Source organism: Pipistrellus hanaki, assembly GCF_964339955.1.
Source record: "Pipistrellus hanaki genome assembly, chromosome: 8".
Classification (NCBI taxonomy): Eukaryota; Metazoa; Chordata; class Mammalia; order Chiroptera; family Vespertilionidae; genus Pipistrellus; species Pipistrellus hanaki.
In genome coordinates, this window is record NC_140510.1 from 36695039 (window position 1) to 36712133 (window position 17095).

The window sequence follows — 17095 nt, forward strand, 5'->3', positions numbered from 1 at the left end:
TTTTCTTAACTAAAAATCTGATATTGTTGTTACTACTTTTAAAATCTTTCAATACCTTCACATTGTTTTCAATGTAAAGTTTTATTTATTTATACCCTGCCCTTTCCCAAAGATTTAAGGCAGCTTAAGAAGATACATATTAAACAGCTATATGGAATTAGTTAAAATAAATAGTAATAGGGGCACAGAGAAACATAGGTAAAGATTGAAAAATAGTATAAGAAACAAGACCCAAAATCATTACAGGGGAGAAAAAGCTACAAAACAATTGATCCAAATTATCTTAAAATTAAATACATCTACATAGAGAAATAACTTGAAGGATATATACCCAATGATTAAACCATAGTTATCACTAGGCACTGGGATTACAGCTAATTTAAATATTTTCTTTTAATTTACTATAACTTTATCAAATTTCCATAGTGACAATATTGCTTTTGTTTCAGAAGTTTAAGGTGATTGAAACCAGAAAATATAATAACTTATTACTAGCCTCACAAGAGACACAGGGATGGGTTTCACATGGTAACAAACACCAAAGAGAAAGTAAGGCAATGCTATGAAGAAAATGATGCTGTGAGGTCTGGGAAAGCAGTTCAAGCTATGATCTGGCTTGACTTGAGGCTACATTTTAAAATACCCAGTCCAGTAGGTGTGGCTCAGTGAATTGAGTGTCATCCCATGCACCAAGAGGTCACCAGTTCAATTGCCAATCAAGGCACATGACTGGGTTTCGGGCTCCATAACCAGTAGGGGGCGTGCAGGAGACAGCCATCAATATTTCTTATCAGTGTTTCTCTCTCGCTCTCTCACTTTAAAATCAACACACACACACACACACACACACACACACACACGTGTGTATATATATATATATATATATATATATATATATATATATATATATATATATATATTGTGTGTATATATATATATATATATATATATATATATATAAAATATCCAGTCTTGCCCTGGTCAGTGTTCTCAGTGGTTAGAGTGTTGGTCTACACACCAAAGGATCACAAGTTCGTTTCCTGATCAGGATGTGTATGGGAGGCAACCAAACACATAGATGTTCCCCCCCCCCCGCCCCTCTTTCTCTCTCTCTCTCCCTCCCTCCCTCCCATCCATTCTCTCTAAAAATCAGTAGGAAAAATATCCTTAGGTGAGGAGAAATAAAATAAGATAAAATAAAATAAAATATCTAGTCTTGGAGAAACTCTTCTTCAAGCAATTTCTAAATACTGCTTCTTTTAAATGAGTGTCTGGTAACTGCTGGTGGTAATGAATCCAGTTTGTCAAAGATAATGGTTACTTCTGAGTCTACTCTCCACTTCAGCTCTGGGTTTGTGCTAGGACTGAATTGTCTTTGATCACATTTTCTCCAAGCAGCCCTAAAGCCATCTTGATATACTGAGGGTCATTAAGGTATACATAACATAGGTTTGCTTCATTAGACAATGGACTTATTCTCTCTCCTACTCTGCCCATTACCCTCTCTCTGAGAGTAGTTGAGGAATACTGGTCTAGGTGATTTTTATCTAACTAGGGCTTCACAGTCATGCACTGTGCAGATGCAGGTGCCAACGTTCACATTACAATCTTTGTAAATGGCACATCCTATGCACTGCATAGTGTATACAGCCTTATACTCCCACCCTATATCTTATCATTATAATACATCTCAGTGGGCAGAGTATCAAAGTATTGCATAGGCGGCCTAGAAAAGAGACAAAATGGCCTATAATGTTGAGAGGAATACTACAGCTTAAAAAAAATCTCTATTAATTATAACCCAAAGCTTCAGTAGCTATAAATACTCCCATTTGTGCTACTTGTATGCAGGTTAGTGTTGGGAATGGATAGGAGACTAGCATTCCTTGCTGGGCTATGAAATGAATGAAAACTACCCAAGACATCAACCCCAAATCATAGCTTAAGATGTGGCAAAACACTATCCCTTCTTAGAGTCTTCATTTCATTCTGCTGATTCCAAAAGGGATAGGAAGGACTCTTCAGCGCCATCCGTAGGGCTTCTCCACACCCAGCCCCATCTGGCTTTTAATCCTTCCCCTCCTCTCTTCTCTTCAATGAGTAAGGAGACATGGCTCCTGATTCCAGCTCAGCTGTTCGTTGGAATAAATTACAGAAATAATCAGCTACATTGGTCCACTAGAACCTTTTCTTAATCCAAACAATAAAGCACCAGATCTTCCAACAGTGGAAAGATGACTACTACTAAAAGCTATCTACTTCATGAAATTCACTGGAGTAAGGTTTTATGATCTCTGGGTGTTTTTTTTTTTTTTTTTTTTGTGTGTGTGTGTGTGTGTGTGTTTTGTCTGATAAGAGACAGTGCATAATAAAAAATGCTGCAGTCCATCACCCGATCCTGGCAGTGGGGACTGAAAACTTACGTCTTCGCTGGAGAGTCCAATCCACAGGGAGGCATTACGCAGGACCGCCTGCACAGTTAGGAACGCCTGCTGGTACGGGTCCGAGATGCTCACCAGGCGCATGCCATGTTTCTGGCATTCCCACAGAGCCTCGGGCCACGTCAGAGGCTTCAAGATTATTTTGTACAGATTACTTAGGTACTTTACAGTCTCTGAAGTATTCTGCAAGGTCTGGCTGCCTTCAGTGTCTGTGTGTAAAAGAAAAAAGATACAAAAACTACCCACTCTGTGAGTCATAGGACATTTAATGTACGTTAGATACTACTTATCTATTAGTTTATGTTAGATTTTGGGTGGGAGAGCTAAGTATGTCTTCCTGCATACCTTAGTTGAACCCCCAACATTTGTGTTCTAAAATTAGAAGAAAATTCTGTTTTAGCTGACCCAATTTAGGAAGGAGAAAAGCTATAAACAAAAGTAGCCTGTGAAAAGATTTCCACTTCAGGTTGGTGTCAAATACTTGCTTTGTTTGAACTGCTTTAACAAGAGGGATTAATTTAGCAAACAGTTCTTCAGAAGGACATAGATTATTTACTTGAGAGTATCACTACATAATGAAGTTTTTTTTTTTAATCATGTTAAAAACTTATTGTGATTAATGAAAATAATTAAATGCTTCTTAAAATACCTTTTTGAAAATATGGATAATTCCTATTTTTATAAATACAGTTTAGTTTTATTTGGATTATAAGAAGTCATAGTGATCCATTTATAAGTGCTTCGCATCTTTTTTTAGTGCTAAATTTAACTGTGAATGTTTATACTGAACTAAATTTAAAACATTAAGTTTTTTCTCCCTCTTTCCCAGGATAGAAAGTAAAATCTAAAACAATGCCAGAGTAGAAAGGAGAATAAAATTCAACCATAACTTATTGTTAGACAATTCCTAATAATAAATTCCACCTGATAGTTAATTTTGATATTTAATTAAGTATAATGATAATACTTGAAAAAAATCACATTCCATTTGAGATACTCTGACTCACTGAACCAATATGGATTTAGTCATGCTATCATTTTAAGAAAGCTATGTGATCACAAATTAATTTTAATTCATTTATAAGATTTTTGTTAAAAAATACTGTACATAGCTAACATCATAAAGTCCCACAGTTACTTAGATAATAACCCATACCTGAGTATTTCTGACAGAGAGACAGGGTGTGGCGTTCACTGCAGGACGTGAAATTCCATGTCCCGGTTAAGGGTGACTTTCGGTGGTTGAGCATCAGGGCACAGTGGTAGCGGGACTCTTCGTCAAAAATCTAAACAAAGAGGCAAACAGAAACAAGCAGTCTTGAAACTAACAGCCTGAAGATCCCAGCAAGAATGATCCCCGAAAAGGGTTCTAACGTCACATGGTTTTGTGAGTAGTTCTTTCAAACTTTCAAGGAAAGACAGTGCCTCAAACTGAGTCCTAACTCAAAACACAAAGCAGAAAGCTACGGAGTTTATCTAAGGAAGCTCACATGATCAGAAAAAATATCTGACAATACGGCATAAAAACACTCTATGAACAGAGATGAAAAAATTCCCAAATAAAACCCTAACAAATCTAACTTGGTAGAATAGTAAAATAAGAATCCATTCTGAGCCAAGACCGGTTTGGCTCAGGGGATAGAGCGTCGGCCTGCGGACTCAAGGGTCCCAGGTTCAATTCCGGTCAAGGGCATGTACCTTGGTTGCGGGCACATCCCCGGTAGGGGTATGCAGGAGGCGGCTGATTGATGTTTCTGACTTTCTATCCCTCTCCCTTCCTCTCTGTAAAAAAAATCAATAAAATATATTAAAAAAAAAGAATCCATTCTGAGCAACTCGATTTTTATGAGAAGATAATGACAGTTTAATGTAACATCAATTAATGTATTATGCCAACTGTCAATAGGCTAAATGGGAAAGACTATATGACAATTTCAATAGATGCTGGAAACAAGTTTTAGAAAACCCAGTACTTATTCCTGAATAAAAATTCAAAATAAGCTAGTTAAACAAAAATATGTCTTAAACAAAGGGACAACATCATATACATAATATAATAGTGAAAGACTACAGATAGGCCCATGAGAGTTTAGATCAAGTCTAGGAAGGTGTTTATTACCCCTCGTATTTACCATGGTTCTAGTAGTTATACAATATGTAGTGAAGCATGAACTGTTATTTGAAAATTGTTTTATTAGGAAACATAAGGAAACCTAGTGAAAAACTCTAAGAAGTAATAAGGGCTTTTAATAAGATGGATGTCTATGAAATCTCTCTAATAAAAGCCTAAGTGACTGTTACAACCCGTCAACTGAATGACCAGTCACTATGATGTGCACTGACCACCAGGGGACAGGAGCTTCCCCCTGGTGGTCAGTGTGCTCCCACAGCAAACCTCTTGCAGCCAGCCAACCTCCCACAGTCCTTCCCCACTTGATCAGCCCCGATATTCGGCCAGGCCGAGGAACCCCACCCATGCATGAATTCATGCACTGGGCCTCCAGTAAAAATATAAAAATTCCAAACAATAGCTTTCCTACATATCAGTAAGAAAATCAAGAAGAATGCCATCTCAATGGCAGTAAGACAACTGCTATAAAAACTTCCTTGAGAGATATAAAAGAAGACTTGAACAGAGAGATATTATATTATATTCTTGTTAAAAATATATATATCTTATTGATTTTTTGCAGAGAGGAAGAGAGAGGGATAGAGAGTTAGAAACATCGATGAGAGAGAATCATCAATCAGCTGCCTCTTGCACACTTCCCACTGGGGATGTGCCCGCAACCAAAGCACATGCCCCCTGACGGGAATCGAACCTGGGACCTTTTAGTCCGCAGGCCAACGTCTACCCATTGAGCCAAACCAGTTTTTGCTATATTATATTCTTGAATTAGAAGAGTAATAAAAATTTGTGAATTATCTCTAAAATATTGTCAGATTGTCCTCAGAATTTTTTATTTAATTGTTTTGTTTGGAAATTCACTAAGCATAGTTTGCCTGGAAGAATGGACAAGAATACTAAAAATATCTTAAAGGCAAATAATTAAAGATATCCAGTCCTATTATATATATATATATATATATATATATATATATATATATATATATATATATATATATTTTTTTTTTTTAAGTGTGAGTTTTAAATAACTTGATCAAGAACACACACAGAAAAGCAGTAGAGATGGGTGTGGACAAAGCACCACCTTCCTCCAAAGATATATTTTTAAATATGGCAAAATTAGAGTATTTAGATCTGTGAGATTGCTGTATAAGATTATATCTTATATACAGATACATGTCATAAACAGTATAACAAAGAAGGCATCCTATATCTCATTTAAAATAATGTTTTTATTGATTTTTCAGAGGGAGAAAGGGAGAGGGAAAGAGAGATAGAAATATCAATGATGAAAATCTTGGATCTGCTGCCTCCTGCACAGCCCCTACTGGGGATGGAGCCTGCAACCTGGGTATGTGTCCTGACCAGAAATCAAACCACGATCTCCTGGCTCATGGGTTGATGCTCAACCACTGAGCCACTCTGGCTGGGCCTATATTGCTTTTAACAAATGGAAATAAATACAATAAATAATGCTAGATCATTAGCTAGGATTAGGGAAAATGATTACAGAGTCATTGTCTAGGTTGTATTTCTGGAATTCAATTTTTAAGTTAATTTCTTAATCTTTGCTCTTTGTACAAAAGGTGGTTTGTATCCAGCAAACAGGGAGGACAGAAGCTGTGGGCAGCAATCTCACGATATAGGCAATTCTATACAAATAAAAGCCGAGGTGGCCCTTGTGCCCTCCTGTCATCACAAGATGACTACCCCCACATTGTCACAAGATGGCCACTCCCATGGCATCACAAGATGGCCACCAGAGAAGGGCAGTTGGGGCCATCAGCTGACAAGGGAGGGCAGTTGGGGGTGACTGGGCCTGCAAGGGAGCAGTTAGTTGTCAATCAAGAAAGTGGTTAGGGGGTGATCAGGCTGGCAGGCAGAAAAGGTTAGGGGCAATCAGGCAGGAAGGCAGGAGAGACAGCAGTCCCAGACTGTGAGAGGAATGTCTGACTTCCGGGATTGGGCCTAAAGCGAGGGGTCCCAGATTGAAGTGGGTGCAGGTTGGGCTGAGGGACACCTCCCCTCCCCCAGTGCACAAATTTTATACACTGGGCCTCTAGTTGTTAATATAATGCCTAATCTCATTTTATTGCTTCTTTATATTTAACTCTTAGGGAAAAATGATCATTAATCACCAATTTTGTACATTTTGCCTCGAGACGAGTTGACAGCTTCAAATCCCAAAAATATTAAGTAAAGCATTTATAATTGCTTCTGTTTGCAACTCACTACTTGACAGTTTTACGTCATCGTGACAGGGATGTGGATCTGATGCTATTGCGAAAAATGAAGGCATACACAGGAAAGCTAGAGAAGCCACTACTGTTATTGTTCTTCTTCTTGTGACAGTCTTATTGAGATACAGTTGATAGACAATATAACTCACCCACTGAAAGCATAAATCCCATAGGTTTTAGTATATTTGCAGAGTTGTACAACCATTACCCTCCAATCGATCTCAGAACATTTCACCTCCCCCAAAAGAAACCCGGTACCCTTTCACCATCACTCTCAATTCTTCCATCCTCTTTAGCTCTGGCAACCACGAATCTACTTTACGGGTATTTTATATAAATGGACTCATACCAGGCCCTTGTTCTTAGTCCAATAATTTATGGAAGACTCAAGAATTTCATAGAGCTACATAGATTATTGAGTCCAAAAAACTTACATTTGATGGTATTGCTAGCCTCCGACCAACCAAGAATGGGTGAAAGTTATTGTATGTCAGCTCTCTGTTATCTATCCATTTAGTTATTCTTTCAAAGGCTGTCCAGCGCAAACCAATCCAAAGAGCATCTTCCATCTCCGGAAGCAACGATGTAATAAAATCTGTCAGAAAGAGATTTTTAAAGAAAGCATTTGACTTATTAAAATTAAAAATACACTAAAAATGTCAATGATTGCTTCCTGCTTATCTATCATGATAGTCTTTTACCTACTCTGTACAAAAAATAGTTTAATAAGATTTAAAAACTATATAGATTCCCCTCAGCCTCCCAAAACTAACTTTGCCCCCACATCAGAATAAAACATGCTTCCAAAACAATTCTGCTACCTTGTTCTCTTTGGCTCAGCACCGTAGGAAGGGTGCCACCGTAGGTGTGACAAGTACTGCTTGCTTCGGAAAACGTAAGAGACTTGGGTTTAAGCTTTAGGAAACACTGCAAACAAAGAATGTACATGAAGCATAAGATTCAAGTCATGGGAAAGCTCACATAGGAAATTAATGTCTCATCTTTCAGAGGGTTGCCAATTTTTAAAAAATATTTTATTGATTTTTTACAAAGAGGAAGGGAGAAGGATAGAGAGTTAGAAACATTGACCAGCTGCCTCCTGCACACCCTCTACTGGGGATGTGCCCACAACCAAGGACATGCCCTTGACCGGAATCGAACCTGGGACCTTTCAGTATGTAGGCTGATGCTCTATCAACCGAGCCAAACTGGTGAGGGCAGGGATGCTAATTTTTGGTCTGTATCTCACAGGTATGGAAATTTATAAAGTAGTACTATAAAAATGCAGATTACACTCCCTATATAAACAACTGAAGAGAGGTCTTTGAACTACTTTTTATATCTTCCATTTTTTGAGTGCTTCCTCTGGGCTAAATAGTTTGTATCATATTATCTCATTTAATTCTAACAACTGGGGAAACTGAGGCACAGGTACAGTAACTAACTTTACCCATAAGTGAAATAGCCATAAAATGGTATGGTCAGCATTTAGACCACATTAGTCCCCATGTGATTTTAAAGTTTGTATTCTTAATCATCACCTCCTTATATATAAAAAGAAATCATATTTCCCTGTTCCTTGGCAGAATATTTTGATTTAATTTACATCGACCGTATAAATTTAGTACTAGTACTTTGGGGGGAAAAGACTGTCCTAGTTTTAAAAAATCAAAATATACCCCTAATATTTCAGCTTTACTACAGATTTTTCTAGCTGTCAGACACATCTCCTTTTTCTTTTTGATGCTATAATCATACTAGAGGCCCAGTGCATGAAGTTGTTCACCAGTAGGGTCTCTTGGCCTAGTCTGTGGGATTGGGCCAGAACCGGCTCTCTGACATCCCCCAAGGGGTCCTGGATTGCAAGAGGGTGCAGGCTAGGCCAAGGGACCCCACCAGTGCATGACCAGTCCCAATCAGCCAGACCCCAGCAGCAAGCTAACCTATGGGTCAGAGAGTCTGTCTCCTGGTGGTCAGTGTACATCATAGCGACTGGTAGACTGTCTGCCCCCTGGTGGTCAGTGCACATCATAGTGAGCAGTTGAGTGGCCTTAGCATATCATTAACATATTACGCTTTGATTGGTTGAATGGTCGACCAGATACAGCATGTTAGGCTTTTGTTATATAGGATTAGTGTGGAGTAGTATGTTCTAAATCAGGGGTCCTCAAACTTTTTAAAGTGGGGGCCAGATCACGGTCCCTCAGAGAGCTGGAGGGCCGGACTATATGAACTACTAATTCCTACTGTAACACCTTGGCTGCGCTCACTGCCCAAAAAACTTGGCGGGCAGGATCAGACTCCTCTGGGGGCTGCATGTGGCCCGCGGGCCGTAGTTTGAAGACCCCTGTTCTAAATTGTGTTCCTTGAAGCATTCAACAAAATGTTTTTATTTAATCTTCCATATAGCATGAAGCGGCCTAGGGCATACAAGTCATTGTGTGGCTTCTAGAAGACTCGAGAAAATACCCGAGCTTGGGGTTGGAAGCCACATGGCAGAGGAAAAAGACAAAAGGAGCCTGGCTTTGAGGAATTCATAGAGTTTACATACTAACCCCAAGCTGCTTACCTTCAAACTTCTTTTATGTAATAGAATAAATGTTTTAATACTGTACCTATCTCTCTTTTTAGCAGTCAAATATGTCCCTAAGAGATATATATGCCAATATGGATTATGCATCTCAAAAAAGCAAGTATAGAATGTAACATTTCCCAAACCTATTTAATCGTAAACTACATTAGAGGCAAGATCAGTAATTAACATTTGGTTGGCATATGTGTAGTTTCCAAAAAGTAGTTGGGAAATGCTAGTCTAGTTTGATTAGTAGATGTTTTTCATAAGGGGGAAATTTATCAGCCAGAAATTAAGTCAGTTTCCTATATGCCATAGAGATAGTCTTGACTTCAATGTATTACTATCTGTTGATACCGGAACTTCAGCAATTTAAGTGCAAATAATAACAGAATAGGAATACACTATTTTGAAAGAGCTGTAGGCATGACTAACTTGAGAGTTAATTTGGTTTCTGACTAAGGTGAGATATTGAAATATGCAGAGGCTGTCTCAGTGAAGGTATTTGATGGATTGCCATTCTGTCACAGGCCATACAACCATCATGAAAGCAATCATCGTTTGCACAATGTAGCAATTCTCTTTTTACCTTATTCAGAAAAGAAATCCAACTCCCAGAGCATTGTACTTTAGCTGCCGAATCTGGACTATATTTCTCCAATGAAGATACATTATATTTTTCACAGATGAAGGGCAACTTGGTATTACAGTCTGCTGGTTTATTTAAGTCTGAGAAATGAAAAGCAGGATTACTGTGGTGAGATTTTCCATCCAGTACACTTAAAAAACAATCCAGTCATAAAAAAAGTCTATTTAAATTAATTCCCATATGGTTAAAATATAGTCATTCTTTTCTCTAGCCATTTATGTCTTCTAGCACTATTCATATCAGTAGGTTATAACATACCAATACTGCCTATAAAAAATGCGTACATACGGCGTAACAACCACAGTTACCACAGTTCCCGATGGCGGGAAATAGAGTTGAAGGAGGCTAATGAAGGGGAAAGGGACCAAAACTATATTTTATTGTAGAACTGCTGCTTGTTCATCTTTGCAAATTTGTTATTAGTTATGAAAGTGGTAAGTTTACTTGTAAGTAATTACTTTAGGATAAACGAAGTAAAAATATTCACAGTCAGAAGTAACTTTACTTGCACCTGGAAATTGTGCTATTGTGATTAGCAATAAGTCAGAAAAGATAAAGCTCCCAAACCCATAATCGAAGGGAAAACAAAATTAAACTAGTAATTGAACCTGGATTTCACAAGTTACATAATCAACATTCAAGGGTTTGGAATTAATTTTACCGCTAAGCCAAGTCCTGGGAGATATGTACAGACATTCCTGTCCAAACGTTATAGGAAAGTGATGCCATGAATGTCTTGAGCTGAAAGAAAATGAGAGATTTGACAACTTCGAATGTAGTTACATGTCCCATTCTGGTGTTTACTGTGAGTAATTTTAATTCTAAATTTATGCCATTATTTTATACACCTTAATTTTTTTAATGTAAATATGCAAAAGGACTTGGTTTCTCTAATCTAGGCAGTGTATGGATTAATGAACAAAACTAATTATGAAAAGTAATCCATTTAGTCCAATAGGTGTGGCTCAATAGTTGATCATCGACCTGTAAACCACAAGGTCACCATGAGGTCATGGTTCAATTCCTGTCAGAGCACAAGCCCTGGTTGTAGGCTAGTCCCTGGTAGGGGCATGCAGGAGGCAGCCAATCAATGATTCTCTTTCATCATTGATGTTTCTATTTCGCCCTCTCTGAAATCAATAAAAATATATTTTAAAAAGGGTAATAATACATTTATTAAAAGGGAATTTGGGACTGCTTCTTTCAAATCACTTTATAAAGGTAGCATCAATAATAATACATACTATATATAATGACGATCTATTAGTGGCTGCTCAGGGGTTCTCACCCACCACTTCTGCTCATCACTAGATATCTGAAAAACAAACCAAATGTCCATTCTTATATGTGCTGAGTTTTCTAGGAGAGTTTTAATTTACCCCCATCCCATCATAACCACAAAACACTATGATTTCCAAACATTCCGTTACTTTGCTATCTAAATTACACAAACCAGTTCCTTTCATCAAAAGAGTAGTTTAAAAACTCTTTGTATATTCAAAGGCCCTATTTTGCATATAGAAAATATGGTTGCTGTAATTATGGGCATACATCAATTGGACATATAGTGTTCTATCACAACTAATTATAAATTTAAAGATGAACAAATTATTTTTCCTCCAAAAAGCTATTTTTCAAAGTTAGTTATTAGTAGAAACAGAAACTCAAGTTAACTATAAAGTTAACTTTTAGTAAAAAATGTGATAAGAACTTAGGATAATTTATAATATCAATTGCTGTTCATTGTATAAATCGATATTCATAATTAGTCTTGAATATTATAAACCATAAGCAATTAAAGTTAACATGTCTAACAAGAAATGAGAGATTTGAATGTTGTTAGGCAAATTTTTCTTGAGAGGAACATTTAACTTTTGTAGATTTTTGGCGAGAATTTTGAAAAAATATTAATGGAATAAATACAAAAATAAGAACAATATTTAAAAATACATTCTTTTTAAAATTACATTTGCTATTTTGTTTTTGATGGCTTTTAGTCCTGCAAAAGATGTTAAAGTAGCCAGGGAGCTTTGGTTGCTGGCGCAGTATAGGACAGCTTCTTCATAGTTTAAGCGAGGTTCAGGGACAAACCAATATTCACTTCCTTCTATTATAACTGGAGGTCCATGAATTCCAGCACGCTCTAAAGGAAAAGAATATCAGAGTTATGACTGTGTAAACCAAACTGCACCCTCTAAGCATGGATTCATGTTCAGAATTTTTTAAAATTGTAATTCATTTAGACTCCTGGCTCTCTCTGGGCAGGGCAGTGCTTCCTGAGGACTCCTGGGCCAGTGACTGCCACCAGGAGTCACAGAAAAAGACAAATTCACCCTCATAGCCTCACCCCACCACAGCCAATCATCTCCCTCCCTGGAGATACTTCATCTCAGTTGGAGATGTGATTGAGAAGAAACTGTCACTCAGGCCTGGGTTTAAATAAAGTAGATGCATCATTGAAAAAGTAAAGGCAGCTTTGGCTAAGTTTTCTTAACTCACCTGGATTGTACCAGTCTGGTGTTTTTGGAGTGCGACCTGTATGAGGAAGAAAGCAAGTGGCTCAAGTTTAGTGTCCAATTATAGGTCATTGCATATATAAGTCAGGGTCTTCAATCTACAGAGGCCTCACAGTATTGCTGAGGTTTGTCCACTTCTTGCTGAACCATTTCCTTTCATGTTATGATCACTTAGATTTAAAGTCTGTGGGGCCTACACTAAAGCTATTATAGTGGCAATAAAAAAGCAGATCTTATGAATATTAATAAAGTATCACTAACAGTTCTCCACCTTATACCATGGAAGTCACAAAGGTATGGTATGGCCACACACACCAAAGGGTTGTGGGTTTGATTCAGGTCAAGAGCATGTACCTGGGTTGCAGGTTCACCCCTGGCCCTGATTGGGGCATGTGTGGGAGTCAATTAATTGATGTCTCTCTCTCTCTCTCTCTCTCTCTCTCTCTCTCTCTCTCTCTCTCTCTCTCTCGCATTGATGTTTCTCTCTTTTCCTCCCCTCTCTCTACTCTCTCTGAAAATCAATAGGAAAAAATATTCTCAGGTGGGGATAATAAAAAACCAAATTGTTCCCTCTGTCACACTGCCCTCTGTCACACTGCTTCTTTTATTTAAAAATAATCTTTCATTCCAAGATCTAATCACCCTAAATTAGCCTTAAATTTTATCTTCTATACAAATTCTTTCGTGATAAAAGAGGAAGGTACTATCAAATTTCAATAATCCCGTCTTCTATGAGGGATAGCATAAGACAGGCTGAAGCTCAATATATTAATTGCATCTTCAAAGGTTTTTAAAAAATTATAATTATAGACTAAGAGTCATTTAGACTCCTGGCTCTCTTTGGGCAGGGCATGGAGACTCTTACAATGTCTCCATGAAAAAGACAGTGAAAAGGGATAACTGCCACTTACCTTTTGGAATCTGACACACCCACTCCAGTTTTGTATCACAAGCAAAAGGCCTTAAATAAATATATTCTCTGTCATTATGGAAATGCCAGGCTCTTCGCCATAGCCTCTGCATGACCTGAAAGAGGATTGCACATTATTTTGAAGTTGTAATATTTTTGGCTATTTTCCATGTAATATTTTTGTGTGTGTGATGCTTGTTTCTTTTCATATAATTTAACTTTCTGATTGCATATGTATGTATGGTCAGTACATATGAATGCATGACTATATATACATAGAAATATATGTATATATATTTATGTATATATGTATACCATATGCCCATGTGTCTTTTGGGCAACCCTTATAAATTACTAAGCTGTTTTTTTTTTAACTCTTTTAGCTCTAGCACCAAGATATTTTTTAATAAAAAAGTACATGAATGGAATGCAAGAGGCTGATAAAGGGATATATCATAAGATCATGTTTATGTCCAAAATGTAAATTATTGTGTTTTTGTTGTTGTTGTTATGAAATTGTAGAATCTTGTACCATTAAATTTGGGACAGGTCACGCTAGGAAAGAATATTTGGCTCACTGGTTTCTAAACACTAGGCTGTACTAAAATAGATATCTGAGACGTGACATAAATGCCTGGCATCAGGGGCCCAGGCTCCTTCTTTAGTGTTGCCCTGCATTCCTAGGATGTTGTCCTCTCCACATGGTCCAAGATGGCACTCCACAAATTCCAGCTGGCATCCTGAGAGGAGCATCCGTCATTTTTTGGGATGTTTTTTCTTAAGGCCAACATTCTTGTGGGTACAGTGGCAGGCGAGGTAAGATTCTCCTTCTAGAACACTGCCCTGGCTGCCCTTATTCCTGATGCAGGCAACATCAGTGGCTCTTTTATTTATTTATTTTTGGTAGATTTTTTCAATCTTTTCACATATGGGGACTCTGAAGAGACGATAGTCTAATTGCATCAGTGTTCTAGAAACTTCACCAGCTTCTCTTAAGTTTTCACCTATTTGTGTGTTAAATTGGGAATGCTAAAAAAATGGTCTGATACTACTACTAGCTGTTATTACTAGAACAGCTACTTTGAAAATAGTGCTTTTCAATGGCCTTCTCAGTTCTTTGTCTCAACCCTCCTGTAACGTATCTGCTCAATCACCTTCTTGAAGCTATTTTTGGGTTTACATAGTTAAGATATTATCTAGATGTCTCTTTTTTCCCCCTCATCTTCCTACATTTTATGTGTTGGCGATTCCCCCAAATCTACTTATTGGCCCTTTGGTACTTCATTTTATATACATTTTCCCCTCCAATTCTAGTACCTTGGTTTCTACTCACTATATTTCTTACCTCTAGGTTGGATTCAAAATATCTAAACTAAAATGTACTATATTCTCCATAAACCAGTACTCTTTCTGACTGTTTCCATAAATGCCTAGTCACAGTGGACATAGCATAGCGGGCTCAGCTATGGGGCTTAAATTTTAGTTCTGTAACAAGATAAGTTACAGAGTTATAATTTCTTCCTCGTAATATGAATATAATAATAGTACTTATCTCACAAGGTTGCTTAAGTATTAAGTGAAGTAATATATGTGACAGGCCTAATACTGTGCCTGGCTCATGAGTCAATAAGTATTAACAGCTGTATCACCACCGCCACCGTCTTCACTCTCTCATAAAACATATACTCTGTCCTTGCATAAAACTTATACTTTGCCTGCTGTAAGCCATGTAATTACTTGCTTACTTGTGTTTATCTCCAACCAGACTGTAAGTTCTGTGGAGACAATGGCTGTGTTATACTTTGTCATGACTGTACCTCCAAAGTGTCACTGACTTCTTGAGCATATTACTTACGAAGTGGATAAATGAATCAACTCTGCAAAGAAAGATGCATAACTCATTTTTTTTTTTAAATATCTTTTGGTCCTATCTGTTGCATCTTGAAATCTGTCTCAAGATGAGTCTTCTCACACCTTCTTTAGTTAATGTCAAAAAATTTGAAAAATACTCTGTTGCCTACCAAAAAAAAAAAAAAAAAGTACAAAAATGTACAAGTGTAGGCAGCAATCTTTTTCCCAACTTTGTTTTCCAAACAACACCAATTAAGACTTCTTGATCTGTATTCTGTCCCCCCTCACTGCCTTACCTTCTCCCTTCCACTCCTACTTGAATTTATAACACTTCCTCTTTCAATTTCCATATGAGAGAGCTTTAACTATCCTCCTGGACCAAAACCTATCCCTTCTTGAAGGCCTCATTCAAGTCCCACCTCTTTCTGGAAATGTGCTACAGGAATCATTTCTTCTGAGTTTCATTAGCCCTCTTTATAAAGCCCACTCATTTAGGCTTATTACTGCATAGCAATAGAGCTGTCTTTCCTGAATATGAATTTTACCTTCTCAACATAAGTATGAGTTAGGTTTCTTGAGGGCTGGGCCATGTGTATACTTTACCTCCCATCACACGTAATACCACACACAAAAGGCACCCCATGGATCTGCGCCGGACTGCACATGATGCTGGACTTACTGTTAACACATGCAGATTTCCCAGCGTCGTACTGACCTTGACAGCAGCACAGTCTCTGACATCGTAATCCTGCTGGAACTCATTTTCCATCATAAAAGTAGACACCTTCAAAGACAGAGAAGCTTGAGAATTTAAGACTGATGCATAAATATTTGCAATTTAGATGTAATTTAGGCAGCTTTAATAATTCAAATGTGGTTCTAGGCCATGGAAGGAAAACTTTTTCATTTCCCTTTCTGTCTGAGGATGCTAAATCACGAGAGGATTTAGAAAATGTCATAATGTCATCAGTTTCCAGACAAAGGAAGATGACAGTTTTTGAAAGTGGAGGTTAATGGTGTATTAATTTCACAGTTGGAATCACAGGATCAGGGGCTGGCAAAATACTTTTTTTCCCCCCATGTGTTAAAATGCTAGTTGTTGGATGAACTATTCTCAGATATGCTCCAATTTGGAAATAAAAGCCAAGGAATTTCACATTTAGAAAGAATATACAACACTGATGTGGAGTGAATATTAAATATTTGAGAATTATCTGCTCTTATAAGTGTTACCTAAAACTCATCTTTAGGATAATGTAAATATTTGATATAATATTTAAGGACTTTTTAGGGTTCCTCCAAACAAATCATTTTTCTCAAGTAAGGTGCTTTCTTCTTCTTTTTGGTTAATCCTCACCTGAGGATGTTTTTTTCCATTAATTTTCAGAGAGAGTGGAAGGGAGGGAGGGTGAAAGAAGGAGAGAAGGGAAGAGTGAAACATAGATGTGAGAGACACATCCATCGGTTGCCTTCCATACACATCCTGACTAGGGTTAGGGATCCAACCTGCATCCCAGGTAACAGTGCCCTTGACCGGAAATCAAACCACAACTCTGGTGCGTGGGCAGACTCTCCAACCACTGAGCCCTGCTGATCAGCGCAAGGCATTTTTTTTTTTTTTTTTTTTTACATAACTCCTATATTTTTAAACAGTAAAGTAAAAGCTTCCCATTATGAAAAAAGAAAACAATTACAAAGAAAAAGAAGAAATTAATTGTAAAAGATGACAATTATATCTACTACAATATATAACTATATTTTTATACATTTGCATTATATAGAGAAAGC

The 17095-nt window shown here is 37.4% G+C and overlaps 1 protein-coding gene across 1 annotated transcript in view; it reads right to left on the bottom strand.

The window, feature by feature from the left end:
* LY75 (lymphocyte antigen 75) overlaps positions 1-17095 on the bottom strand; it is an 85455-nt gene that overhangs the window by 22739 nt on the left and 45621 nt on the right. Inside the window, exons 15-25 of the mRNA XM_084891504.1 lie at positions 16023-16091; positions 13458-13572; positions 12530-12565; positions 11998-12173; positions 11275-11345; positions 10692-10771; positions 9971-10110; positions 7631-7736; positions 7244-7404; positions 3598-3727; positions 2424-2650 (exon numbers count right to left, since the gene is read on the bottom strand). Of these exons, the coding sequence (XP_084747630.1) occupies positions 2424-2650; positions 3598-3727; positions 7244-7404; positions 7631-7736; positions 9971-10110; positions 10692-10771; positions 11275-11345; positions 11998-12173; positions 12530-12565; positions 13458-13572; positions 16023-16091 (1311 nt within the window). The remainder of the gene's footprint in view (positions 1-2423; positions 2651-3597; positions 3728-7243; positions 7405-7630; positions 7737-9970; positions 10111-10691; positions 10772-11274; positions 11346-11997; positions 12174-12529; positions 12566-13457; positions 13573-16022; positions 16092-17095) is intronic.